Source organism: Schistocerca cancellata, chromosome 3, assembly GCF_023864275.1.
Source record: "Schistocerca cancellata isolate TAMUIC-IGC-003103 chromosome 3, iqSchCanc2.1, whole genome shotgun sequence".
In the NCBI taxonomy this organism is placed as follows: Eukaryota; Metazoa; Arthropoda; class Insecta; order Orthoptera; family Acrididae; genus Schistocerca; species Schistocerca cancellata.
In genome coordinates this window covers 525,498,908-525,526,677 of record NC_064628.1, presented here as the reverse complement: position 1 = coordinate 525,526,677, position 27,770 = coordinate 525,498,908, and the positions used below count along the sequence as shown (strand labels likewise).

The 27,770-nt window shown below is 43.3% G+C and overlaps 1 protein-coding gene across 1 annotated transcript in view; it reads left to right on the top strand.

Annotated features, from left to right (window-relative positions):
- LOC126175350 (N-acetylneuraminate 9-O-acetyltransferase) overlaps nucleotides 1-27,770 on the top strand; it is a 269,896-nt gene that overhangs the window by 75,182 nt on the left and 166,944 nt on the right. The window contains exons 3-5 of the mRNA XM_049922083.1: nucleotides 6,873-7,134; nucleotides 21,542-21,661; nucleotides 27,606-27,746. Coding sequence (XP_049778040.1) covers nucleotides 6,873-7,134; nucleotides 21,542-21,661; nucleotides 27,606-27,746 — 523 coding nt within the window. The remainder of the gene's footprint in view (nucleotides 1-6,872; nucleotides 7,135-21,541; nucleotides 21,662-27,605; nucleotides 27,747-27,770) is intronic.

The window sequence follows — 27,770 nt, the reverse complement described above, 5'->3', positions numbered from 1 at the left end:
GTACACAGGATTAACTAACTCTTCAAATTAACAAGAATTTATTTAATTCCAAAATAAAGCAAGAAATGTGGGAAGTGACCCCAGTAGGGTGAATACACGTTAACAGTCAATATCAAATCATTAGTTAATAAATTTGATATTGGCATGTGCATGTAACCACAAAAAGGCATACCCCACCAGTCCAAATAATTTTGTGACTAGATTAATAAACAATGGTGAAAAATGAAGTTGGTGGCTTTAATGGTTCAGATGATGTACATTATCTCCCCCAACTTGAGTACAATGTACAGAACCTTCATACCATCACATGAAACTTTCAGGAAAGTCCTTCTTTGGGATGTTGTTCAACTCGGACTTGAATGTCAGTTGTGGCGTCAAAATGTTGACCCTACATGTGAATCTCTGCACTTTGCAATTTTGTGGTAGATTGGTATTGATAATGCCAAGTTTCGTCACATCTGATGAATTTTTTGCAGAAAAAATTGTCTGCATTTAGCCTTTCAACCAAGTTGCGGCAGGTGTTAGTGAATTGTTGTTTTCCTTCGGGAGTCAAGGTGTGTGGGACAAATTTTTCAGACACTTTTCTCTTCTTCAAAAATGACACACTATGACTACACATCCACTGTTTAACATTACCTACCCACAAGTGACTGGTGAAGTGGACATCCATTGTTTACATTTGTTAGCTCAAGCTGTTGCCATAGTCAATGCAGTGATGTTGCTTATATGCCAGAAATAAAATGTCTCAGAACTTTTTGAACACAATTGTACATCTTGGAGAAGAAACGGGTGCTAATGCTTTGGTGCACATTCCATCAGCATTCGATGAGCCACATACACAACATGCAAACATGACAAGCATCATTACACAAAATACTAGCCTTGTTGTAAGTAATGAACTTTCATATCTTCTAATGAAGTTTGGACAGTACACAAAATTTTTCAAGCTGTGTTAGGTTAGCAACGCAAGTTTTAGATCTGTGTATATGTGTTTATAAATGCCAGTTACATGTCAGTCAGGGAGTGACTTTGTCTGGTATGAGTACATTTTTCACTGTGCGAATATACCGAATGACAGTAGTTAGCTTTCTTTAGTCATGACACAGCTGCTGCAACATGGCTAAGTTAGTGTGCACGTAGATTTGTATTTGTATGTTTCTTTCCTAGGTGCTTAGCTTTCACACAAGCTGATGACTTGTCAGTTGCATAATGAAGTTTGAATTTCCAAAATGTTATCAAGTCCAAAAGTTTGTAGCTCAAGCTCAAGTCCACATTCCATTTTGCAGGAATGATGAAATGTTCTGTGTGGCAGTTACATTTAGAGTTTTCTTTTTCAGGAATTCAAGTTCACTTCATAATTATATTAAGTTAAAGAATTACAAATGTGGCCATATTCTGGCTAACTTATAATTTTACCCCCATGTGAACACTATAATCACTGTTGTTTCTTGTATATACATGATTGACTGCCACCATGTAAAGACACGAATAGGCTGCCATCTGTTATTTTATTTGTTGTGGTGTTTTATGTTGTGTTGAAATATTATTTGGATGAGATTTTGGTTTGTACTGTTGTTTTCAACTGATGTAATGTTAGCTAAACTTCTAGCGAAGAAATCTTGGTAAAACACTGTTAACACTATTTAACTGCAAGTTCTTGAGTCTGTGAAGAATCGCCGTGTGATTGCAGGTTCAGTCACCACATCTCCAACATTGCTTCAAATGCACGTCAATGTAGATACCTGGAACTCTCTAGATATTTATGAGACTGTAATTGTAGAAGAATAATTAATTTAGAGTCTCACTTATCAGTCAGATGAGATGAGCTCTTTTATCTCTTCTGATTCAGTACAGTATATCTATAGGGCTGCAGTAGTTTCAAGGTAATCTTGATGAGAACAATAGTCAGAAGAATTAGCATTCCATATAACAACAAAAATTATATATAAATCAGAGATGTTCATATCTCTGTGCAAGATTATAGCATCTTTGATTCCTACATAAATCACACATTATCAAACAGTCATTTTACTAAGAAATTGTTTGTATTAAATTGTGAAATTACACATCACTTAAAGGCATGAGTGGTGAAGTGGTTGTCCAAGTTAAATTTAATTCATGTACTCTTGCGGCTTACATAATGAACATGACTTTATTTGTCTATTTCCCTTATAAGTGTATTGCTATTGATCAGAGAACTACTTGCCTCACTAGTTAAAAACTATCTTCCTCATAATCTCAGAAACATTATTCCAGTGGCTATCCAATCCCTTCCCTGTTCACGTCTTTGTTCTAGAAAGGATAATTGCAGCATGTATCAGTAAGGGTGCGGTAGTGGGGTTACACTTGGATGCTACTACAGTTACTTTAAGTGCTGTGCTGTCAGTGTTAAGACATGTGCAGGACCTATAGTATGTGGTTGTTCTGTTAATATGTTGCCTTCACAAGCCTAATAAATAGCAATGTACTTTAGCATTCAAGTTACTGAAACTGGTACTGAGCAGATGTCATATCTGTTCCTTTTAGATTTAACAACAATTAGTAAAGAGCTTCAATTGGGTAGCACTGATAGTCAAACATAATTTTACCAAGTTCCAACTGCAGAACTGTAACATACCTTCTGGAATTCACTGAACAAGGCATCAATCTGGGCGTTGGTACCTACTGCATTCTTTGTCTTTTCCTTCCAGCTACCAAAAGTAGACTGTTACTAGAAGAGGAGCAAGTTCTTTTGCATACATTATGTAGAATCACATACATATCCAATCAGGTCCAGTTGCCCTTCCTCTTTTGGATGATTTCAAGCAATTTTCTATCAAACATTCACTTGTTTAGTGATTTCTGATTCTAGTGTTTGTGCAACAGTGCAAATGAGGAGCTGTAATTCAGTCTTCCTTGGCGAAAAGTTTTTGGAAAAGTCGGTATTTTGGCCTTCTTTCTGTCCTCTTCTGTATCATTGCTATTATGGACCCTAAGTGTCTGAACAGATGACTTGGATCTGTTCAGTGGTTTGACATTAGACCATAATTTCGTAGGGGTTTCTGTCAGATTGCTGTTAGATTGGTAGATAGAATTTTACTAGTCAGTTCATTTAACTCTTCATAAATGCCTCTCCTTGCACTAATTTAGGCCATGTTCAGCTTTTTTAAATGAAACTTTGGCTATATTTTACAGGGTAATTTTAGGGTAAGATTTTTAGAACAATTTTGCATTATTCTCTGTGCTTACTGTCCACACAAATCACAATTCCATTGCCAGTGATTTGAAATCTCTCATACTTACAACATGAGCAGGAAATTTACTCGCTACCTTCTCAAGATTTTTCCTGAGGCAAATGGTTTAGAAAAGGATCTGATTAATGGGTTTGAACCATCTACAACACTTATCCTCATCCGGTTTATTTCCCATTCAAAATCTTAAAACCTGCACCTGATGTTATTGTATTACTTGTGGCCATAGAAACTTAACCAACATCAGTGTCCAACCTATCTTTGCAATGTACAAGTGTGGTTTGAAAAGTTCTCGGAATCACCATGAGAGGTCAGCGCTAGCGCAACGAGTTGTTCATGTGATATTCATTGGACTGTTGTCTGCAAACACATGCCACTTCAATGCTCTTGGAAGAGAGCTGTGGCAGTGACATGGCTATGTTGTTGTTCTTGCGTAGTGATTTGCAAAGATGAAAAAAATTAACGCCGGTTTCCAGAATACACTGGGGGACTCTGCTCCCTCATATTCAACTGTTGCCAAGTGGACAAATGAATTTAAATTTGGTCGGGAGAGCTTAGATGATGATCCGTGTAGTGGTCAGCCAAAATGTGCCACTACTCCAGAAATCATTGCAAAAGTGCACAAAATGGTCTTGGAGGATCGCACATTGAAAGTGCGTGAAAGTGCTCAGGCTTGCCAGATGTCATCTGAAAGGGTATTTCACATTTTAACTGAAGAATTAGAAATGAAAAACTATCTGCAAGATGGGTGCCACAACCCTTGATGCATGTCCGTGCTGTTGCCATGGCAAAATTACACGAACTAAGGTATGAATTGTTGCCGCTCCCACCTTATCCACCTGATACGGCTCCGTAAGACTTCCATCTCTTCCCAAAACTGAAAATTTTTCTTGGTGGACGAAGATTCACTTCAAACGAAGAATTGATAGCTGGAGTTGACAACTGTTTTGCAGGCATGGAGGAAACTCATTTTAGAGATGGGGTCAAGGCACTGGAACATCGTTGGACCAAGTATATTACTCTACAAGGAGACTACTTTGAAAAGTAAAAAAAAAAATTCAGTGAAGTAAGTACCTTTTTTTTTTTATTTCGTTCCAAGAACTTTTAAACCACCCTCATATATTCCAGTCAGGATGTAAGATTTCATTACTATTAACATCTGGTTTCTGCTAGCATTCTGTCTCTAGTATTGTGTGAGCATTATTACCATTTACAAGGAAGATAAGTTTAGAAAAAAATGGTTCAAATGGCTCTGAGCACTATGGGACTTAACATCTTAGGTCATCAGTCCCCTATAACTTAGAACTACTTAAACCTAACTAACCTAAGGACATCACACACATCCATGCCCGAGGCAGGATTCGAACCTGCGACCGTAGCTGTCCCGCGGTTCCGGACTGCAGCGCCTAGAACCGCAAGACCACCGCGGCCGGCGATAAGTTTAGAACATTTTCATGGTTGTTTCTGCAATTTTAATATGTGCACATTCTGTTTATCTGGTCTGCCATGAGTACTTCTATCTGCATTTATGAGGTCTGCTATTTTCACTCTCTGAAATGAGAACATTTAAGCCTGTAAAATAATCTTTCTATCTCAAAAATCCAAATGTGCCTACCACAGGTACCTGGCTACTTTGGTAGTCACCGCCTGTGTGTATTGCATGCCAGATCTATTAAAAAGGGTTGCACAGTCCTCCACCCAGTAACAGAGTTTGAAAAATCTGTGTCCAGGATTATCACAGAATCGCCTGAGTACCTGGTTTGAGTCTGATGAATGTGGGCTGGCTAGATCAAGCTTATCAGAAGACTTAGCAATATCAGAGATTTTAGGGAAGACAATAGACATCATAGATGCCACGGCTTATGGCGCAGTTGCCTCAACACCGTCACAAATCAGGACAACAGTCTGAACACTGTTCACCATTGCAACTGCAAAGTGTAACTGGACAGTAGAAAATACTCTCTGCACCTGTACACAACATCCATAGTACCTTACTTTCATCTTCAAAACTAATGCACCCAGTTACTAGATACAATCTAAGTGATGCTGCTACACTGCTTGTTGGTACTGCTATGCTACAGATTCAGCTGATATGACACACCAGCACATAGAAAAAAGTTAATAAACAGTACTTGACATAGATAATTACACAGATCATATTCACTTATTCATAGAAACACATGAACTAAAGCACCCCTCCTACCCCCTTCCTCCCTGGAGCTGCTGATTGCTCTACCTTAGCAGCTGGACCTCTACTGTAGTGATGGACAATCTGAGAACTGTGAAGTTCCCAAGAACTAACCACAGTTTCCAGTTCCTGAGAACCAACCTTCCTTCTCGTTCTCACTCATCAGGATTCTCAATTCTCCCTCCTTGGGATTCTTGGTTCTTGAGGTTCACACGTCAGGATTCTCAGATGTGTGTTCATTTTTGCCAAGCGAGACAAGATCTATGTTCTCAGTTCTTGGATATGTTGACATCTTATCATATGTGTAAGCCATTGATAAGGTCAAGTACCTATGTGAAGCGATTGTGGATAAATCACTTGAGAGGTGATGATAGGTAAATGAAGCTCTTTTCTGATTGCAGGAAACTCTACAGAATTTGTATAGAGTATTACCTCCTAAAAGCTCTGAAAAAGTCACTCAGGAAGCAGAATTTTGGGATCTAAAATAAAAAAATCTCTCTTTTTATATCTTTTCCCTTAGTAACTGGATATAATTTTATAATGCAATGTGCAGACATGATAATAAATAATAATAATAATAATAATAATAATAATAATAATAATAATAATAATAATAATAAATATAAGCTTTCCTGGATAGTAATGTTATTCTCTGAGGAAAAGAAATTAGTTCTGAGACTACTCCCTTTGATCTATGAAAACCAAGTCATACTGATATTTTTTCACCACCATAAGAGACATCAGGAGTCATTTGGCAGGTTATTAACTGTTCCTTTCAAATGAGTACAGAAAATTCCTCTCCCAAATATTTGCGTACTTCTTGCAAACAACCATAGGCCACCGACCTCTTAAAATCTTAAGAGCTATTTGAAAACTAAATGATTTTTAATAAAATCTCTTGCCGTCTGTTGACAACTGAAGACTATCACTAATGGCAAAGGCCATTCGTTAGCAGCTGCATTCCAAACACTGACACATTGTTATGGATGTGTAATATTTTGCTGCTATCAAAGAGATAGTTGTCTCACATTAAAAACAACTTCACAACTATGAAGCTTGACAGTCACTACATACAACAGAGCATCAGTATGGAAAAGCTTACTATCTTGGTTTATTTAAATGTATCAACATTTGCTTAATGTTGAATCTCAGTGTCATTTGTCGTGTGAATACTACTGCTACTAGAGTACATGTGATTCTGAATTTTCTATTAATGTTCCATAGACTGTGACTTTCTATACTGAACTTCCTTTGTTCCTGTGAACTATTATGTATGATGCATTTGTTACTGTGTGGCCTTAAGCATAAAATCGTCAAAAGATGCCACATTATTTTCCTTAATGAAAACAATGGAACTTATTGAAAAATTACATAGATTGTCTCAAAGGTACTGTAGGTTTGTGCTTGTTTTTGTGTACATTGAATATTTAACATTGTAACTTTTGCTGTTGCAGGGATACAAGACGCTGTTTGAGATATTTAGCATTCTGGGGTGAACATAGCCATTTTGTATTTATCGGTGATTCTAGAATTCGTCAATTGTATCTAGCATTCTTGGAACAAGTTGAGCCACAAGATTCTTCGCGGACAACTCTTCATCCTGAACAAATGCATTCTGATATGGCTTTCACTGATGCAAAGTTAAGACTGCGGGTGGAATTTGTTTGGAGCACTTTTGTTTCTCAGATCATGGTAGATGAATTTCGCAAGTGGAAGGTAAGTAATTATGTTTCAGTATTTCATGGTTAAAGATAAAACTCTGTGTTCTGTCTCTTTAAATATGAGTGGAAGAGCAGAGTATTTGTCTTTGATAGCTTTCCCTGCAGAACTAACTTAATGAAACTTCATTACAAGCAACTCATTAAAATTTTATGAACTGTGGAATTTTTTATGTATATTAGTGCTAATTAATTTATATAGAGAAGTCAAAATTCATGTGATCGTAAAGTTCACTAACTTCTTACTATTAATAACCATATTACTTGTGGCTTGGAGCTTTCAGCTCATGTAGCAAACGTTAATATTTGTTCTTATATATTGGACGATCAAGTATAGCACTGGATGATCTGTTGCTGAATTATAAATATAATATCCATTTCCTCAGTACCGATGTCAATAGTAACTTTTAATGTATCTTTTGTGCAATTCAGACAAAAGTTCAGAGTGCGTATGTTGTTAAAAAAAAAAAAAATCCTGTGTTAGTGTGCTTATTTTTCCTCGTAGGGAATCCGAGAAAGAACTGTTTTGTTGTTCCACCCACTGGCCTTCAGTTCAGTGAGTGTATCACATACTTATGTCATCCTGTCTGGCCCCCCTGCGGGTCCGGGGTAAGAATAGGCCCGAGGTATTCCTGCCTGTCGTAAGAGGCAACTAAAAGGAGTTTCAACCATTTCGGCCTTCCATGTGATGGTCCCCCTTGGGGTTTGACCTCCTTTTTCCAAAATTCTACAGAAGTACGAGCCTTTTGGGGAAGGACGCCTTACGTGGTGTATCACTGGTCCTCAGTGCACTAAGACCTTGGCACTCAGCATTGTAACGGTGTTGTAACCACACCCCCTATTCCTCAAATTGGGCCTAAGCGCCTGATGGGTTGCACAAGTTACGCCCATAGTGCATGCCCATCTGCACCTACGATTATGATGGACTTTCCATGGCACCCAAAATCCAGCATGGTAGCCAGCCCGTTGTGGTGGGGTCGTCATGTACCCTCTAGGTTGTAGCCCCCTGACAACACAGGGATCGTACTGCCGATATCTGAGCTGCACCCTCCCCACGTCGGCCAAGGAGTAGATGCCCGTCTCCTTGGGGCATCGGGACTCCCGGCAATGGTCATCCTGCCAGGTGGCCTTTGCTGAGGCTGGGTGGCGCCCGTGGGGAGAGCCCCTGGTCGGAGTGGGTGGTATCGGGGCGGATGTTTTGCAGATGAAACGTCAACATGTATCAGGTCGCTCTGCGGCCGAGTCTTTTAAAAAGAAAGGTACTGTCTCTGGTTCTGGTTCTCCTGCCCTTTCCCTCTTGGCCACTCACTGGGAGGAAGGACAGGCCCGCCGGCTTGGGGCGAAGTACTTCCCCCACTATTTAGTCTGTTCTCGGACCGATGGGGGGACGTTCGCCACCTCCAAGCCCATATTCTTTGTCCAGCACATCAAGGACATCTTCGGGGAAATCGAGGCTCTCAGTAAAATGCGTTCGGGGTCCGTTCTTATAAAGACCGCCTCCGCCACACAGTCGGCGGCGCTCCAGGCGTGCGACCGACTAGGGGACATCCCAATGTCTATTGTCCCGCATCTGGCACTGAATAGGACACAGGGGGTTATTTTTCATCGGGACCTCCTGCTGCAATCTGATGAGGAGCTCAGGGCCAACCTGGAGCGCCGAGGCGTGCATTTCGTCCGGCGAGTTCAGCGCGGCCCCAAAGACCGTCGCATCGACACCGGAGCCATTATCCTCACCTTCGAGGGGGACGTTCTCCCAGAGAAGGTAAAGGTGATGTGCTACCGGTGCGACATGCGACCTTACGTCCCGCCTCCTATGCGCTGCTTCCCGTGTTTGCGCTTTGGGCACATGTCGTCACGGTGTGAGGCTGAGCCCCTTTGTGGCGATTGCAGACGTCCTCTTCGTGAGGAACATACATGCACCCCACCACCTCGGTGTGTCAATTGTCCTGGCATCCACTCGCCTAGATCTTTAGACTGCCCCGCGTATCAGAAGGGGAAGAAGATTCAAGAATTAAAAACTTTGGATCGTCTCTCTTATTCTGAGGCCAGGAAGAAGTATGACCGCCTCCGTCCCGTGACGTTGACAACTTCGTTTGCCTCAGTCGTGTCCACTCCTTCCACAGTGTCCTCACCCCTATCCTGTCCCCCCCTCCACCTCCTCACCCCATCCGGGGTCTACGCCTCCGCCTCCCAAATCCCTCCCTTCCAAATCCTCCTCCCTCGCGGCCCCTGCCCCCTCTGCCTCGGGGGCCACCCTTCCTCCTCCTCCTCCTCCTCCTCCTCCTCCTCCTCCCCCTCCTCCCCCTCCGCCGCCTGAGAAGCGATCCTCTTCTCAGGCGTCCATTGGGGAAACGTTCTGGACCCCGGCTTCTGAGGTCCGGCGTCCCAAAATGGACCCCGCGCGTGAGGACCTTCTTCGGGTCCAGCCCACCATCCCCGTGCCTCATCGGCCTTCCAAGAAGGCCTCCAAGAAGAAATCTTTATTCCCCTCTCCACCCTGGCGGGTTTCGTCTGACGCTCCATCCATGAGTCGCTGCTCCCGGCCGTCCTCAGTTTCGCCGGGACGCTCTGCTGCCAGGCGCTCAGCTGACCTCTCGTCGGCAAATGATGCTGCCCCTCCTACGCAACCCGGGAAAGCGGCCGCTGCTGGCGATGACTCGATGGAACAGGATCCGCCTCCCGCCGGTTGTAGCGTTGTTCCCTCGACACCTGGCCCTCTGCGGCCGTCGAGGTGACCAGCTCTTCACCCGTTTCGTTCCCCCTCCTTTCTGACTAGCGATGGCTTTGTTACATTGGAACATAAGAGGTATTCGATCTAATCGGGTGGAATTACAACTGCTCCTCCGCCTGCACTGTCCGCTTGTCCTTGGTCTCCAGGAAACAAAGTTGCGTCCAACTGACCGTATTGCTGTTACCCACTATACCTCGGAGCGCTCTGACCTCCCCCCTGTGGACGGTATTCAAGCTCATGGTGGGGTCATGTTGCTCGCTCGGGACGATGTCTATTACCATCCCCTCCCATTGACCACCCCACTCCAAGCAATAGCTGTCCGTATTACTCTTTCTGCCTTTACTTTTTCTGTTTGTACCGTCTACACTCCATCGTCATCCACAATTAGTCGGGCTGACATGATGCACCTGATTGATCAGCTTCCTCCGCCGTTTTTATTGTTTGGCGACTTCAATGCCCATCATCCCCTTTGGGGCTCTCCTGCATCCTGTCAGAGAGGCTCCCTCGTGGTGGATGTCTTCAACCATCTCAATCTTGTCTGCCTCAATACTGGCGCCCCGACTTTCCTCTCGGACTCTACTCATACCTACTCCCACTTGGACCTCTCAATCTGTTCTCCCACTCTTGCCCGTCGGTTCGAGTGGTATGTCCTTTCTGACACCTATTTGAGCGACCACCTCCCCTGTGTCGTTCGTCTCCTGCACCACACCCCATCCCCACGTCCTTCGAGCTGGAACATACCGAGAGCTGACTGGGGACTTTACTCCTCCCTGGCGACCTTTCCGGACCACGATTTTCTCAGTTGTGACAGTCAGGTCGAATACCTCACGGCTGTTATCATCAATGCTGTCGAACGTTCCATTCCTCGTACTGCCTCTTCTTCACATCGCGTTTCCGTCCCCTGGTGGAATGAGGCTTGTCGAGACGCTATCCGTGCTCGACGACGTGCTTTACGCACCTTTCGCCGCCATCCTACGTTGGCGAATTGTATTGGATACAAACGACTCCGAGCTCAATGCTGTAGAGTCATCAAAGACAGCAAAAAAGCTTGTTGAGCCTGTTTCACCAGCTCCTTTAACAGTTTTACTCCCTCTTCTGTCGTCTGGGGTGGCCTGCGCCAGCTGTCGGGCATTAAGGCCCACTCCTCGGTACCTGGACTGACTTCAGGTGATGAGGTCCTTGTTGATCCTGTGGATATCTCCAACGCCTTTGGCCGCTTTTTCGCCCATTACCACCCTGCCTTCCTTCCCAGGAAAGAGGCAGAAGAGGCTCAGCGACCTTCCTTCCACTCGCTGAATCTGGAAAACTATAATGCCCCCTTTACTATGCGGGAACTCGAACGTGCACTTGCACTGTCCCGGTCCTCTGCTTCGGGGCCAGACGCCATTCACATTCAGATGCTGGCACACCTTTCTCCGGCAGGCAAAAGCTTCCTTCTTCGTACCTACAATTGCGTCTGGACCGAAGGTAAAGTCCCCATGTGTTGGCGTGACGCCGTCGTTGTTCGTATACCCAAACCCGGGAAGGATAGACACCTTCCTTCTAGTTACCGCCCAATTTCTCTTACAAGCTGTGTCTGTAAGGTGATGGAGCGCATGGTTAACGCTCAGTTAGTTTGAATTCTTGAATCTCGACGGCTACTTACCAATGTTTAATGCGGCTTTCTTTGCTGCCGCTCCGCTGTTGACCACCTTGTGACCTTGTCGACATTCATCATGAACAACTTTTTGCGAAAGCGCCAAACAGTCGCCGTGTTCTTCGATTTGGAGAAGGCTTATGATACCTGTTGGAGAGGAGGTATCCTCCGCACTATGCACAGGTGAGGTCTACGCGGTCGCCTGCCCCTTTTTATTGATTCCTTTTTAACAGATCGAAAGTTTAGGGTACGTGTGGGTTCCGTATTGTCCGACGTCTTCCTCCAGGAGAACGGAGTGCCTCAGGGCTCCGTCTTGAGTGTAGCCCTTTTTGCCATAGCGATCAATCCAATTATGGATTGCATTCCACCTAATCTCTCATGCTCTCTTTTTGTCGATGACTTTGCGATCTACTGCAGTGCCCAGCGAACATGCCTCCTGGAGCGCTGCCTTCAGCGTTGTCTATACAGCCTATACTCATGGAGTGTGGCAAATGGCTTCCGGTTCTCTGAAGAGAAGACGGTTTGCATCAACTTTTGGCGATATAAAGTGTTCCTTCCGCCATCCTTACATCTCGGTCCCGTTGTTCTCCCATTCGTGGAAACAACTAAGTTTCTAGGGCTCACAATGGACAGGAAACTTTGTTGGTCTCCGCACATCTCTTATTTGGCTGCTCGATGTACATGTTCCCTTAATGCCCTCAGAGTTCTTAGTGGTTCATCTTGGGGAGCGGATCGCACTGTCCTGCTTCGCTTGTATCGGTCCATAGTCCGATCAAAGCTGGATTATGGGAGCCTCATCTACTCGTCTGCTCGGCCATCCCTCTTACGCCGTCTCAACTCCATCCACCATAGGGGGTTACGTCTTGCGACCGGAGCTTTCTACACTAGTCCCGTCGAGAGTCTTTATGCTGAAGCTGCCGAATTACCATTGACCTACCGGCGCGACGTACTGCTTTGTCGGTATGCCTGCCGGCTGTTGTCAATGCCCGACCACCCCTCTTATCAGTCTTCTTCGCCGGTTCTCTCGACCGTCAGTATGGGTTGTATGTGTCTGCCCTGCTGCCCCCTGGAGTCCGCTTTCATCGCCTGCTTCGACAATTGGATTTTGCCCTCCCTACCACCTTCAGAGAGGGTGAGAGCCCGACACCACCTTGGCTCCAGGCTCCGGTTCATGTTTATCTCGACCTCAGCTCGCTCCCGAAGGAGGGTACTCCGGCTGCAGTGTATTGCTCACAGTTTGTCGAACTTCGTGTGTGACTTGCCAGTCACACCTTTATTTACGCTGATGGCTCCAAAACTGACGATGGTGTCGGCTGTGCCTTTGTCATCGGGGCCATCACCTTTAAATACCGGCTCCTCGACCAATGTTCTAGCTTTATGGCCGAGCTTTTTGCTCTCCATCAGGCCGTTCAGTATGCCCGCCGCCACCGCCATTCATCGTATGTACTCTGCTCTGATTCACTCAGTGCTCTTCAGAGCCTTGGAGCTCCATATCCGTTCCATCCCTGGGTGCAACGGATCCAGCAGTCCCTCCATTCTTTCGCTGAGGGTGGTTCTCCTGTCAGCTTTCTATGAGTTCCCGGCCATGTAGGAGTGCCTGGGAATGAGGCTGCTGATGCTGCAGCCAAGGCTGCAGTCCTCCTGCCTCGGCCAGCCTCCCATTGTGTCCTGTCATCTGACGTTAGTGGGGTTGTTTGTAAGAGGCTTGTGTCCTTGTGGTGGGATACTTGGTCCTCACTTCAAGGAAACAAGCTCTGGGCAGTAAAACCGTTCCCAACTGCTTGGACAACCTTCTCCCGACCATCTCGGCGAGAAGAGGTCCTTCTGACCAGGTTGCAGATTGGGCATTGCCGGTTTAGCCACCGCTACCTGCTCTCCGGTGACCCAGCCCCGCAGTGCCCTTGTGGTCATGCATTAACAGTGTGCCATGTTTTATTGTCGTATCCCCGTTTTAGTCAATCTCGTATTGTCCTGTCTCTGCCATCTACTTTACAGGATATTTTAACGGATGACGCTCGAGCAGCTGCTCGTGTTCTTCATTTCATTACTTTGACTGGATTGTCCAAAGACATCTAACTCTTTCACTTATTTTATCTGCCTCTTTGTAAGAACTTTCTGGTGTACCCCCCCTTGAGTTTTACTAGATTCTATGTGCTCTAAAAATTGTGACTGGGCGCTAATGACCACAGTAGTTGAGCGCCCTTAAACCCAAAAAAAAAAAAAAAAAAAAAAAAAATCCTGTCTGAAATGGAACCCTGCTTGATCTGTTTGCGTCAGTTCAGAAAAGTATCCCTAGCTAAAACCCAGTCCCACAATCTGTTCCTTAATTGCTGGCTAAGCATGGAATCCCCGCACCTCTGATGGCCTAACCATAAAAATTCCTTTCTGTAGCTACCACACCTCCTTTCATAATGACCTTAATGTTCCCATCCCAAAGTCTCTCTACTGAGTCCATCTCCCTCCTTTCATAATGACCTTAATGTTTTCAGATTCTGCCAGTCCCTCTCACCCACAAACCTGGTACTACAGAAACATACTTCCATGGCACGGGCCCCCCAGAACCATCTCTTCTCCTTGTGTGTGATGTTGTTACTGTGAGGTCCCAACCACCTACACCACGTCTCCCAAATGGAAACATTTGCCCTTGAAGAGCACTCAAGATACTACATCCATAAATTATCAAACTTGTCGACATCCTATTCACCACTTTGAGCATCACAACCCATCAACACCTAACCTACCCACATTGAACCTCCTCGTTAAACCCTCACAGCACTCGGACAGTGTCCTGCTGATCTTTTCAATTTACGATTATCCTTGATAAGACTCTTCCAAGGTCCCACAAAATCCAGAACCCAAACAAATAACCAAACGCTCTTGTTTACCTTCCCACTAAAAACCTTAATCATTCAGAAGTTCCAGTCCTATCCAAAGGCCTTACCCTCAGCCCCACACCCAAATTTGGCTGTTTGAAACTCATCAAAGATCTGCTATCCTTCTCCATATCCCTACGGTGGAAACACTTCTTTTCTACCAATCCCTCTAACCAAAGCCAGTCTAATCCCTTTGCATCGCCCAGTTCATACCACCATCCATGCCCCCCACCCCCACCCCACCCATCTACCCCATGATAATGTTCCAGGAATTTCTTACCTACAAGTTGACCTCACCATCCTTTCTCCAGGTCCCTTCCCAAGAACACAACCCTTTCAGCAGGAATAATGACAGAAATTTGAAACCTGAAAAGAGATTTGATTTAATCATCCTCACTGCAGGCAAAGTCTCCACCACTGTCATCCCGGTGAGTAAGCGCTTCATCACTTTGGCTTCATGAAGCGACTCATGTTAACCTTGGCCTTCATTCACTACTTGAGCCTTGGTCTATTGCCTTCAGTTTCATGACCTTTGCATGGAACTTCGCTCTCGGACTGACCGTGGGGTCAAGTGTACCTTCGACATTGGCACCCATGTCTTTCGATGTCTGCTTCCGGCTCACTGTTCAGTATTTACAGCCAAGCTCTTTGTCCTGTATCAGGCCATGGAGTACATCCAGCGTCCCAGAATTTCAGTTGTGTCCTTTTTCTCAGACTCACTCAGCATCCTTCAAAGTTGATGTGCACTGTGCACCAGCCATCCCTTAGTGCAGTGGGTCCAGGAAAACTGTCACTTGCTCATTCTTGGTGGAGCCAGTGTGATGTTTCTATGGGTTCCTGGTCATGTTGTTCTGCCAGTAAACGAGGCTGCTGATGCTGCTGCCAAGGCTGCAGTCCTCGTACCTCAGCCCTCGAGTTCCTGTATTCCATACGATGATTTCTGTGTTGCTGTCTGCAGGAGGTGGTGTCCCTCTGGCATTGTCAATGGTCCTGCCTTCACAGGGATAAGCTCTAGCTTATCAAGCCTCTCCCAGCAGCTTGGAGGACCTCCTCTCGGCCCTCCCACCGGGAGGAGGTTATTTTAACTAGGCTATGTATTGGGCACTGCTTTTTAGCCATTGTAATTTGGTAAGTGGTGCTACCCCACCACTTTGTACACAGTGCGCCTAAGATTTGGGTAGCCATTGTAATTTGGTAAGTGGCGCTACCCCACCACTTTGTACACAGTGCGCCCAAGATTTATCTGTCTGCCACTTCCTGATAAAATGCCCATTTCTTACCCGTTTACATTCCCGCTTGGGTTTGTCATCTGAGTTAGCAGCCGTTGTAGCAAATGACGCGTAGGTTGTAGACTGCGTTTTGCTTTTTGTCTGCCAAAGCAATATGGTGAAGGCCGTTTAATTTTTAGTTTTGAACCTCCATTTCTGCATGTGCCTGTTTTTAGCTTTCTTCTATTACCTCAATTAGTACTGACATATAGTCATTTTTAACTGCTCCCTGTCTTCGTTTTCTCTAGTTTTGACTTGGCCGCATATGACCCCAATTGTTTTTTGCACCCTGAAGCAAAACAAACCAAACCAACCAGTGCCATGATGAATCACAGTGACTGCTTAGCAGAATGCTTCCACTAACTGTCTGACTCCTCTACATACAAGCCCTGCCATAGTGACCCCATCCCAGAAGTTCAACGTAACCTCCAATTCCTATTGAAATCCCTTATTCCCATCCCAGAGTCTCTCTACTGAGTCCATCTCCCTCCTAACACCCACCTTCTTCATGCTTCCCAAAATACATAAACCTGACAATCCTGTATACATCCATGTAACTGGTTATTGAGCTCCCACTTCTTCTCGTTTCTGTTGATTCCACCTCCCTATACATCAGCATTCCCCTTGACACTATTAATATTCCTCTAGACACTATTGAATGCTGTCTCTCCTAACAACCTTCTGACTCCAAACCCACTATCTCAGTCCTTATACGCCTTACCAGTTATATCTCACACACAACTACTTCTCCTTTGAGGGGAAAGTATACAAAATAAATCCATTGCACAACCACAGGCACCAAAATGACACCCTCCTGTGCTAACCTCCATTTAGAGGACATCTTCTTAGACTCGCAAAATCCCAGACCCCTTGTCTGGTTCAGCATCATTGATATCGTCATGTTGTGGACCCAGGCTGAAGACCCCATCCTTATTCCTCCACATCATCATCCCTTCTCTCCCATTCGCTTCTGCTGGTCCTTCTCAGGCAATGTGCCTCTTTCCTGGATGTTAACCTCCACCTGTCTGACTCCAGCCTTACCTCTGTCCGTATTAAGCCCACTAACCACCAAAAGTATGTTTATTTTGGTACCTGTGACCCCATTGACACCAGAAAACTGGTCCCATGTAGCCTGGGCACCCATGTACAGTGTGTCTATGAGGATGAGAATTCCTTTACCCAATATATTCAAGGCCTCAAGGATGACTTAACAGACAGGAAATGACCCTCATACCTAGTCTGCAAACAGATTTCCCATGCCATGTCACCACACACTCCTGATCATCTTACCACTCCCCAAGAACCAGCTGTAGAGGACTGCCCTCTTTGTATCCAGTATCAACCTGGATTACAACAAGTGAACCATATCATTCACCAGGCTTTAATTATGTTATCATACCTGGAAATTAGACACATCGTGCCCATGATGTTTCTGACTGTCCCAAAAGTGGCAGTCTGTCACCCACTGAACCTACACAACATTGTCGTCCATCCCTATGCCATTTCCACTCCCAATCCCTTGCCACTGAGGTCATATCCCTATTCACCCAACCAGCCCATCCTACTCAATTCCTGTCACACACTTATCCTTTCCCATCAGATGCAGGATGACCTATGAAAGCATCCATTGCTCACATCAGCTCTACTACAATTCTGCATATTATTTTATGTGGGCATGACCACCAAGCAGCTGTTCACCAGAAAGAATGGCCACTGCCAAACTATGACCAAAAGCAGAGTTGACCATCCAGTGGTAAAAAACATTGCTGAGCACAACATGCTTGAATTCAAAGACTGTATCATAACCCATGTTGTCTGCATTCGTCCCTCCAGCACCAGCTTTTCTGAACTGTTTAGATGGGAGCTATCCTGGCGATGTGTCCTTCACTCTCGTAATCCTCCCAGACAGTCTCCGGTAACCCACTGTCACCATACCCTCTAACCAGCTGTTTTCTCTTCCTCTGTCCTTTCACCTTTCCCAATTCATGGTTCTGCATAATCTTCACCATGCACTGCGCCTAATTGGCTGTGCTGCTCATATGTTGGTTGCATAGCCCGTGCACCTGCTACTCTTCCCTCACACATTCCTATCCTTCACACCTGCTGCCTCCCTCTGAGCCACTAGCTGGTTATCTGTCTCCAATCTCTTCTTTTGCTTCCCACACCTTTTTCCTACTACTCATCCCACCCAATTCATCCCCACACCAGTCCTTATGCCAAACATGCAATCCTGGTATTATTTGTCAGCCAGCACAATGCAGGTACACAGCTGTGTGTGCATGCCGAGATTTAACAAATTGGGATTTGATCCATCTGCTATATTTTCTGCTCCCAAGAACAACTAAATTGTTTTGCTTTTTGATTCTGTGTCTAATGCAGTGCACGTGCAATACACCATAACTACACGAAATTGTTATGTATGCAAAATCTTATTTAAATATATTGCTCAGTTGTTTACATTTATGTTCATGAGTATAATGATGCAGTTGGTTTTACTGGAAACCTGAGTAATTAAAGTGATACCTATTTAAAGTTTTGATTACATTATATAATAGGAAAAACATGGTGACCGAATAAGCAACAGAGGAGCTATTGTTACCACTCGTTTGAAAGCAGGTACTCTCAATTTTTTGAGAATGTATTTGGAATCATCGAAAAGTAATTACCTTACAAAATATTTGACATCAAAAGTTCGGACCCTCGAACTTTCAATCACGTATTTTGCTTTAATGACTGCAAGATTCTAAACTTTAATAATAGACTTTTATTGCTGTATTTTTTCTATATCAGACAACACCACTTATTAATTAATGCAGTCAGTAATTATGATTTCAAATAATTTAGGGTCTTAAAGTTTTTATTTCACGATGAATGCCATACACAGAAGTAGAAGATTTCAAAAACTGTTTGCTAATAATGTTCCATGTACTTTGTGAATTATTATTGTGAAACAAATATTTTAAACCAAACAATAGCAAAGTCTTAAGATTCCATGGCAGATAGTAGAATCTAACATAACAGAATCACAGAGCATCATGTAATTTAAGAATTCATATAATGCTCTTATCCCAGCCTTCGTGTAGCAGCCCCTATCCCAAAGTCTGCAATTCATGGCTTGCCAGCAAATAGACAACAACCACGTCAGATCACATAGGACTCTGTGGCCAGCTAATGCATTGCTAACATTTGTCAGATTACAGCCAGTCAGCAATTGGATAAAATTTACATGTTAGTAAAGTATACTCCCAGAGTTTATATTTATTTATATATTTTATTGTTATACTGGTATTATTGTATTATAATTATATTATTTTATTTGTATTTATACCATTCACATCTCTGTGTCTGATTGCATTGCTTAATTAACATCAGTGTGTCACTTGGTGTGGGATCCTGCATGGTACTGTCATTATGTTCAAGGAGCAAAAGATAATGCACAACTTTTACAGAAACCAGACTGTAGTTACAAGACACAGAGGACAGGAAAGGGAAGCAGTTGTTCAGAAGAGAATGAGACAATGTTGTTCTGTCTATAAATTGAGTGAGCATCAATGGAAACCAAAGACAAATTTGGAAAGGAAATTCAAGTTCCAGGATAAGAAATAATAACATAGAGAGTTGTCAGTGATATTGTAATTCTGGTAGAGATGGCAAAGCACTTAGATCATCAGTTGAACAGCTGTAAGATGAACATAAACATAAGTAAAGTGAGGTTAATGGAGTGTAGTAAAGTTATAACAGATTAATTTTAAGAAATTAATATGGTAATGAAACACTAATAATAGTAGAAAACATCTACCATTAGGGCGTCAAGAGGGGTGGATGAAGTAGAGATGATCTAAAATGCAGACTGGCAATATCAAGAAAATCTTTCTGAGGAAGAGAAATATTTTAACTAATAATATAAATTTTAGGAAGTTCTTTCTGAAAGCATTTGACTGGAGTGCAGCCTTACATTGAAATGAAATTTATCTGATATGCGGTATAGACAGGTAGCAAATAGATGCTTTTGAAATGTGATGATGCAGAAGAATGGTGAAGATTAGGTCTGTGGATTGAATAACTAATGAAAGGTACTGAATCAAATTGGGTAGCAGTGAGTGTTAAGGCACAACTTTACTAAAAGATGGGTTCTGTTGATAGGACACAACCTGAGGCATCAGGAGATAGCCAACTTGGTAATGGATTGATGTGTGGGGGGTTTAAAATTGTAGAGGAAGGCTAGACATACAAACTGTCTTTGGTTGGGTAAAGAAATTTGCATAAAGAAAAGCATCTGTTGCTGACTTGCATTTTCGTGCTATTGTTGCTTTGTGTACACACCTTGAATGGAGAGAGCTTAATTTCATTTCACAATTTGAATCTAAGTGAATGGCGAATTAGTTTGAATTGAACAAGACTGGGGGGAAGAATTGCGCTTGTCTTTGCCAAAGGCAATCACAATAAGCATGTTTGGATAAAGATTTAAAAATTGACCTCTGAATATCAGCTCAGCTGTCTTCATCACAATCCCAAAATACTTAATCGTATTACATATTTTGGAAGTAGCTGTCAGCATGAATATCCCACATTTGTTTGTACTTGTATGTTGTTGCTGCCTGTCTTCCTACATTGTGCACAGCTTGCTTAAAGAGCTAAATTACTCCTTTGGACATTAAACTAAGTCTGCTGATTATGGAATAGTCCTTGTAATCTTAGTAGTGGCAAATGAGATGATTTGTGTTCTATAGAATTGATTTGTGAAGAGAGAAATAACTTTTTTATTATTTTTCTGGTGTTTCATCAGATTGAGTGACTGATATATAAAGGTTGAAATTCCTCCTGGCCCACCACCTATCTAACCTGCAGAATATCATTGTCCATCTCTACTGCAATCCTGCTCCCAACCTTGCACCTCGTGGGTCATTCCCTTGTGATCGGCCCAGGTGCATGACCTGTCCCATACGCCTACCCACCATCTCCTACTGCAGTCCTACCCAATAAAAGACAGGGTCACATGTGAAAGCAGCAATGTTATGTACTCGTACAAGCTACGCACAGGTGCTGTACAAGGTACAACAGTCGTGAGGAAAAAAAAGTGATCCAGGAAATATCGAATTTGTTTATATAGTTCCACTCTTTGATGACAAAGATCTGTTAATAACATATCATAGTATAACAACTATAGTATAGTGGGATGTGTTCTAAAAATATTTGAAGATGGTCACTATAGACCAATATTGATTGTCTGATGATAGTGTTTATGATCATAGACTAGAGTTAAAGAAACAAAAACAACTTGTAATATACAGTGGGATGTGCTCAGAGCAAGTGTGAACCAGTCTTACAAATGTGGAGAGGGTAGCAGGTAACAGCATAGGAGAATGGGGAAATAGTATCAAAAGCCAATGGCAGAGTATTGAGAGATGAGGCAGTCCAGGTGAGCATGACTGTATGTTGATAACCTAAAACTCAAAGCACCTAAGACTGACAGTGTAATGTCGCTATATATTTGACTGGAGGAAGTATATTTACAAATTCCATGTAACCTCCTATACATTTCCAGTCAAGTTAAGTATAAACATCAATAATGTAGCCATGTGGTCTAATAAATTTCTCAACACATTTGTGGTGTTATTTCTCAGCATTTGTTTATGGGTTCAGTTAGTAAACTGTTACCTGCAGAGGAAAAGCACTCTTCCTGAAGCTTGGAAATATACACAGCAGCTGACAGTTCAAAGATTTCGAAGTAGCTGGTATTGTGCTTGCAGGGTCTTTTAAATTTTAAACCTCAAGTAGTCACACAGGAAATTTCTGAGTTTCTGTGGAGGACTACAGTTCTGCGTGGTTAGGAATGTTTATTATTTTTTCATTGTCTGCAATGTTTCGTTGTGATGGCTATGTAAATATTGTTGCAGGATGAAGATGATCCACCAAATGTGATTGTTGCTGGCAATGCCTTATGGTCCATTAGAGCATCTAATGCATCTGTTCAGGCATTAGAAGAGTATAAAAATAATTTAACTTACCTCGCACAGGTACGTATCTTCCAAAAAGAGCATTTTGATAGTCATAATGTAACATTGATATAAAATATAAAGGAATTTCCAAGATTATATGTAGATAGCATTTCACTCACTCATCATCTAAGCAATTGGTACCACATTTTTATATTTTGTGAAATGCACAACTTTGTATACCCTATGTAGAACTACTTGTCAGTCTTTGCACTCTGCTGGTATTATGTTAAGGTGTAATTGGATATTATCGTACTGTTTCTTAATTCAGTTTTCCCTTAGATAATTGCATCAGCTATGAGAAGCCTGAAATTGCAGCTAATAGCTTTCTGTTGAGGGTAACAACAGCTGAAGTAATTCAGCAGAAAGCGGTTAATTTCAGAAGCGTTCTCAGCTAAATTGTAATGTACAACATGGACAGCAACAGTTCTATTACACTCTCTTGGGAAACTTCAAATATTACTTCTGTGTCTGTAGATGATTCTCTATTCTGGATGACTTGGCTTGTCACATATGTCAGAAAATTTTCAGTCTAGTCACAAACCTAGTCATACATACCACAGGAAGGTACTTTTTTAGGACATGTCAATATGGTACTGAATCGAAAGCTTTCTAAAAGTCTAAAAATACTCTGTGATTCGCACTAAGGGTGTCGTGTGAAGAAGGAGAGTAGGGTTATGCATGAGCGATGTTTTCGCTACCCCTGCTGATTTCCATGAAGAAGGTTGTTTTATGGTAGGACAGTCATAATGTATGACTTGAGAGCGTGTTTTTGTAGTTTTCATTTGAACCGGTCAGAAGCCCTGTGATCAGTTCTATTTACTTTTTTGTAGATGGGTGTGATACATGCCCTGTTCCAGCAGCAGAGAACTTTTCTCAGCTCAAAGAGTTTGTGGTAAATTATTATCAATACTAGAGCTAATTCACATGGAAATACTTTTTGACAGGGACTCCTTAATGGCTTGGTACATAGCTGAGTTCTGAGATTTTAAGCTGCTTTGTAACACTAGTAGTACTGACTACAATGCCACTAATCATAGCAGCAGCATGGATGTCAAATGATGGCTACATTCCTTCATTTTTTCCTTTGCTTGGGAACATTAGGACATAGTATTCAGCATTCTAGCTTCTGCGTTTCTATTTTCTTTTTCATTTCCTATCCCATCCACAGGAGTATGCACAGTTTATTATTATTATTATTATTATTATTATTGTTATTATTAGTGGTGGTGGTGGTAGCATCTGTATCATCATCATCATCATCATCATCATTATTTCTCCCAGTGACGGCCTACATCTCATGAGGTTCTGGGGCTGAGAGGGCGATACTTGGCTAATATTTTGCCGTAACAGTTAATCAAGACTTCAAGGATTGTCAGGCTGTAGACCAAGGGAGATCACTACCTTCTTTAATTATTGTCAACTGTTTGTTTGAACTTGAGGCATAATTCATTATATTCCCTTCCTGAATCAAATGTTTCTAACTGTTGTCAAAGAAATGAGATAACGTATTCCATATCCATTTTACAGTATGCACAGACTTTCCTGCTTACTTTTTTAAATCTTGTGCTTTTTGCTGCTACAATTGCATCATGACCTATGATCGATATCTACATTTATACTCTGCAAGCCACCTTACAGTGCTTTCCATACCAAGAAGTCCCTTCCACACAGCCTAGTAATCCATGCTCGTCGCATCTGCAGTGATGAGCGGCCCCTCTCAAATATACCGAGGGTCTTGCTGAGGCCTTCACAGACCATGATTATCCTCCCAACCTTGTACAGAAACTAATCTCCCCTGCCTTATCTTTCCAGTCTCCCACCACCTCTCAAGGTCCCACCATCCGGCCACGAAGGAGCATTCCCCTCATACCTCAGTACAACCCAGGACTGGAGCAACTGAATTACTTTCTTCACCAGGGTTTCGACTACCTCTCGTCGTGCCGTGAAATGAGAATTGTCCTGCCCACTATCCTTCCCACCCCTTCAACAGTGGTATTCCACTGTCCATCGAACCTACACAATATACTCATCCATCCCTACACAACCCCTGCTCCATACCCCTTACCTCATGGCATATACCCCTGTAATAGACCAAGATGTAAGACCAGTCACACACATGCTCCCACCACCACAACCACCACCAACACCAACACCTACTCCAGTCCGATCACAAACATCACCAATCCCATCAAAGGCAGGGCTACCTGTGTAACCAGACACGTGAGCTATAAGCTAAGCTGCAACCACTGTGCCGCATTCTACGTAGGCATGACAACCAACAAGCTGTCTGTTCACATGAGTGGTCACTGACAAACTGTGGCCAAGAAACAAGTGGACCACTCTGTTGCTGAACACACTACCAAACGTAACATTCTTCATTTCTGTGATTGCTTCACAGCCTGTGCCATATGGATCCTTCCCACTAAAACCAGCTTTTCTGAATTTTGCAGGTGAGAACATTCCCTTCAATATATCCTACGTTCCTGTAACCCTCCTGGCCTCAACCTTCGTTAGTCATTGTCTAAACCCATCCAGCCTCCCGGTTGCCATTCCAGCACTATACAGCCCTTATTCCACCATCGCACTCAGTCTTTTTACTTATCTCTTTCTGCTACCCTCTCTCCCCACCTCTCCCCTCCGTCCAACCCCCCGACTGCACATAGCTGCCCTACCCTCTCCATCTCATCCCTGCATGCTCCCTAGCAGGATTGCACTGTCCACCACCCCTACCCTCCTCCTTACCCCCATGCAGCCGCCACTCCCATCATGTACTGGTGCTGCTGCTCGCAGTGTTGCTGTAGTTGCCTTAGACTGTGTGTGTGTGTGTGTGTGTGTGTGTGTGTGTGTGTGTTTGTGTTTCCTTTTCATAATATTGTTACATTCCATCCTGGATTTTCCGTTATTAGAAATATGAGGTGGAATCCAAAATTTTTGGGAATGGTGCTGCCATCTGGAAAGTAGGGGTAGTAGATATTTGCACCGCTAGGTGGCAAGAGCTGCATATCTGATGAGTCAGTGTGCGGAGTGCCATTCAGCTGGGAGGACGTGTTGGGTGTCCACAGTGATTTCAGTAATACTCTGTTTTGTGTGTGGCGATTTTACCATGGATCGGCGAACAGAACAGCTCGTGTGTATCAAATTCTGTGCGAATCTCGAGAAAAATGCTACGGAGACCCTTGCAATGATTCAACAAGTGCTTGGGGGACAGAGCATGAGCAGTATGTGTGTGTTTGAGTGGCATGTTCGGTTCAGGGCCAGTCGTACAGACGTCGAAGATGATGATCACACTGGAATGCCTATAAGCCGCAGAATGCCAGACATTGTTGCCAAACTTCAACAATTGGTTCGTGCGGATCGCCATCGAACCATTCAAGACCTTGCGGATGAAGTGGGTATTGGTTATGGGACATGTCAACGAATGATGATTGATGAATTGGGCATGCATCGTGATGCAGAAAAATTTATGCCAAGGATCTTGACTGCCGATCAGAAGGGACAGCATGTTGAAGTGTGCACGGACCTTCGTCAGACCGCATCTGATGATTTAACCTTCTTGTCACGGGCATCACCAGTGATGAAATCTGGATTTATGGTTATGACCCAGAGACAAAGCAACAATCGTCCAATTGGAAGAGCCCAAGCTCTCGAAGACCCAAAAAAGCGAAACAGGTGAAGAGCAAAGATAAGAGCATGATCATCATTTTCTTTGATACCAAGGGAATTGTGCACAAAGAATTCATTCCACCCAACCAAACAGTGAATTCCGCGTACTACTGTGACATTTTGCGACGGCTATGTGAAAACATACGGGAACAACGGCCCAAACTTTGGTGTCAAGGGAACTGGCTGCTGCATCATGACAACGCACCCTGTCACACGTCCTTGCTCACCAGAACCATTCCCCACCCCCTCCCCCCCCTTCAAAAAACAACGTGGCGTTTGTACCCCACCCATGGTACTCGCCAGATTTGGCACCTTGCGACTTCGCACTATTCCCAAAACTGAAACTCAAGTTGAAAGGCCTTTGATTCGACACTCTAGAGAGGATTCAAGAAGCATCGCTGGTGGTGATAAACACCCTTAAAGAACAGGACTTCCAGAAAACATTTGACCAGTAGCAGAAGCGGTGTGTGTGTGCGGATGAGAACTACTTCGAGGGTGATGGTGACTATTAGTCCAAAGGTAAGGTTTTCAACAGATGGCAGCACCAGTCCCGAAAATTTTGGATAGCACCTCATAATAGAGCATTTTGCAGAGACTTCAGTCATTGTTGTGCAGTTAATACCTTGTGGCATTACTCCATGATTATTGGGAGAGGGGGTGGGGGGGGGGTGGGGGCTGTTGGTACTTCGTCTAACAACAGGAAGCTACTTGCTTTCATCTTCGTTGGTGATAGTTATAACTTCAGTAGCATCTGTTACCACATCAGGATGACTGTGGAGATTAAAAAAAGATAGTGCCATAGTCTTTCTTCACATCCTCGTCTACTGAAAAACGAATGGGTGTCACAGCCACAGTGTATTAAGGATCTTGGTTGATAGAGGAACTTCTGTGATGCATTCACACAGGAACTGAACACCTTACAAAATGTCTTTCATGGAATGGCTGAACTGAACCAGCCATTCCATGGGAATGGCTACAACAACCAACAGATACCACAAGTAATTTCAGAAGACTTGTGCAAGCAGGATACTAATGAGGAGAAGAGAAAAAAGCTTGATTTTTTGCCTCTCTGCAGTTCAGCAGTCGGTCACCACATGACAAAGGCCAAAGAGCACTCGGTCAATTGTTCATTCCACTTGCCACAGCTGGAAGCTTGAGAAAATATTAAATGTTTTGGTTTCCTTTTTCAGGGTAAATAGTTTTTGTATATCTTGCAAATATATATGTATATAGATAAAATTCTCTTGAGCTTCCAGCCACATCAACTTGGTTAAAATCCAAGAGCTTTCAACTGCAAACTTCTTGCCCATTTTCAAGTGGTGACTGTCATGTGGTTGCTGCTGTTGTCCTTACGCAGTGGTGCTACCGCATGTGTCATCACTGTGGCCCAATCCAGTGCCATATAAGGTAATATTTTGATTGCAAGATTGCTGCACCCACCTTAACCTTCCCATGGTTGGGTCCCAAGCTGTGCTTAACTGTAGAGCACTATCTTTATTGAAGATGTTTTCAGAAGTTTTTTGTCTCCTTAGCCACCTCCTAAAGAAGCATAAAATCAATCCAGTCTTCGGGCCCCAGCAAAAATTTGACAGCTTGTGAGGACGGTCAAATATGATGTAGGCCTTAGGATGACAGGAATATACAGAATATGGTGTGGGTGTGGACAGTTTTATGTTAGACAGTGTGTGCATGCTACTGAACTGTGCCACATATAAAAAGAAAGGTGATTCCCCTAATGGTATCCTGAGAAATCACCAATGGCAGAGAATGCTCTTGAAAGTGGAAACCAAACTGCATTATTAAAAGGCAAAAAGTTTCTGGGATAGTATCATAAAAGAAGTGATGGAAAGATATATTTATGAAAACACCCTCAGTAAAGACAGCTGTCAGCAGTTAAACACAGCGTGAGATGCTGCCATTGGAATGTGGAATTTGGCACGGTGGCCTTGCATCCAAAACATTACCTTATAAGCCACCAGACTGGGTACCAGTAACATCACAGACAGTAATACAGCTATGTAAGGATGGCAGCAATAACAACATGAGTTGCCACTTGGCAGTGGTCCAGGAGTTTTTGCTCAAAAGCTGTGGATTTTAAACCACTTAATCACCTGGAAACCCAAGAGAATTGTGGTTGCTACTCACCGTATAGCCTTGTTGGCGAAAGCTCATTTTTGACAGTCTTTTTTGTTGTGCCTATCTGTGACTCAGCTAGTGAATAGCAAGTATCTTTTTTCATAATATTGTGACATTGTGTCCTGGATTTTCCATTTTTACATTTTTTGTTCTATATTTACAGGCAATAAACACACTCTCGGATAAGACAAAGACTCAAGTTCTGTGGGTTCTCCAGGCACCTGTAAATGCTGAGAAACTTCAGCCACATAGATCCATGATAACAAATGAACAAATTGAACTCTATAACAAGGCCGCTTCTCAGGTAATCATCTGTAACTTGGTATTC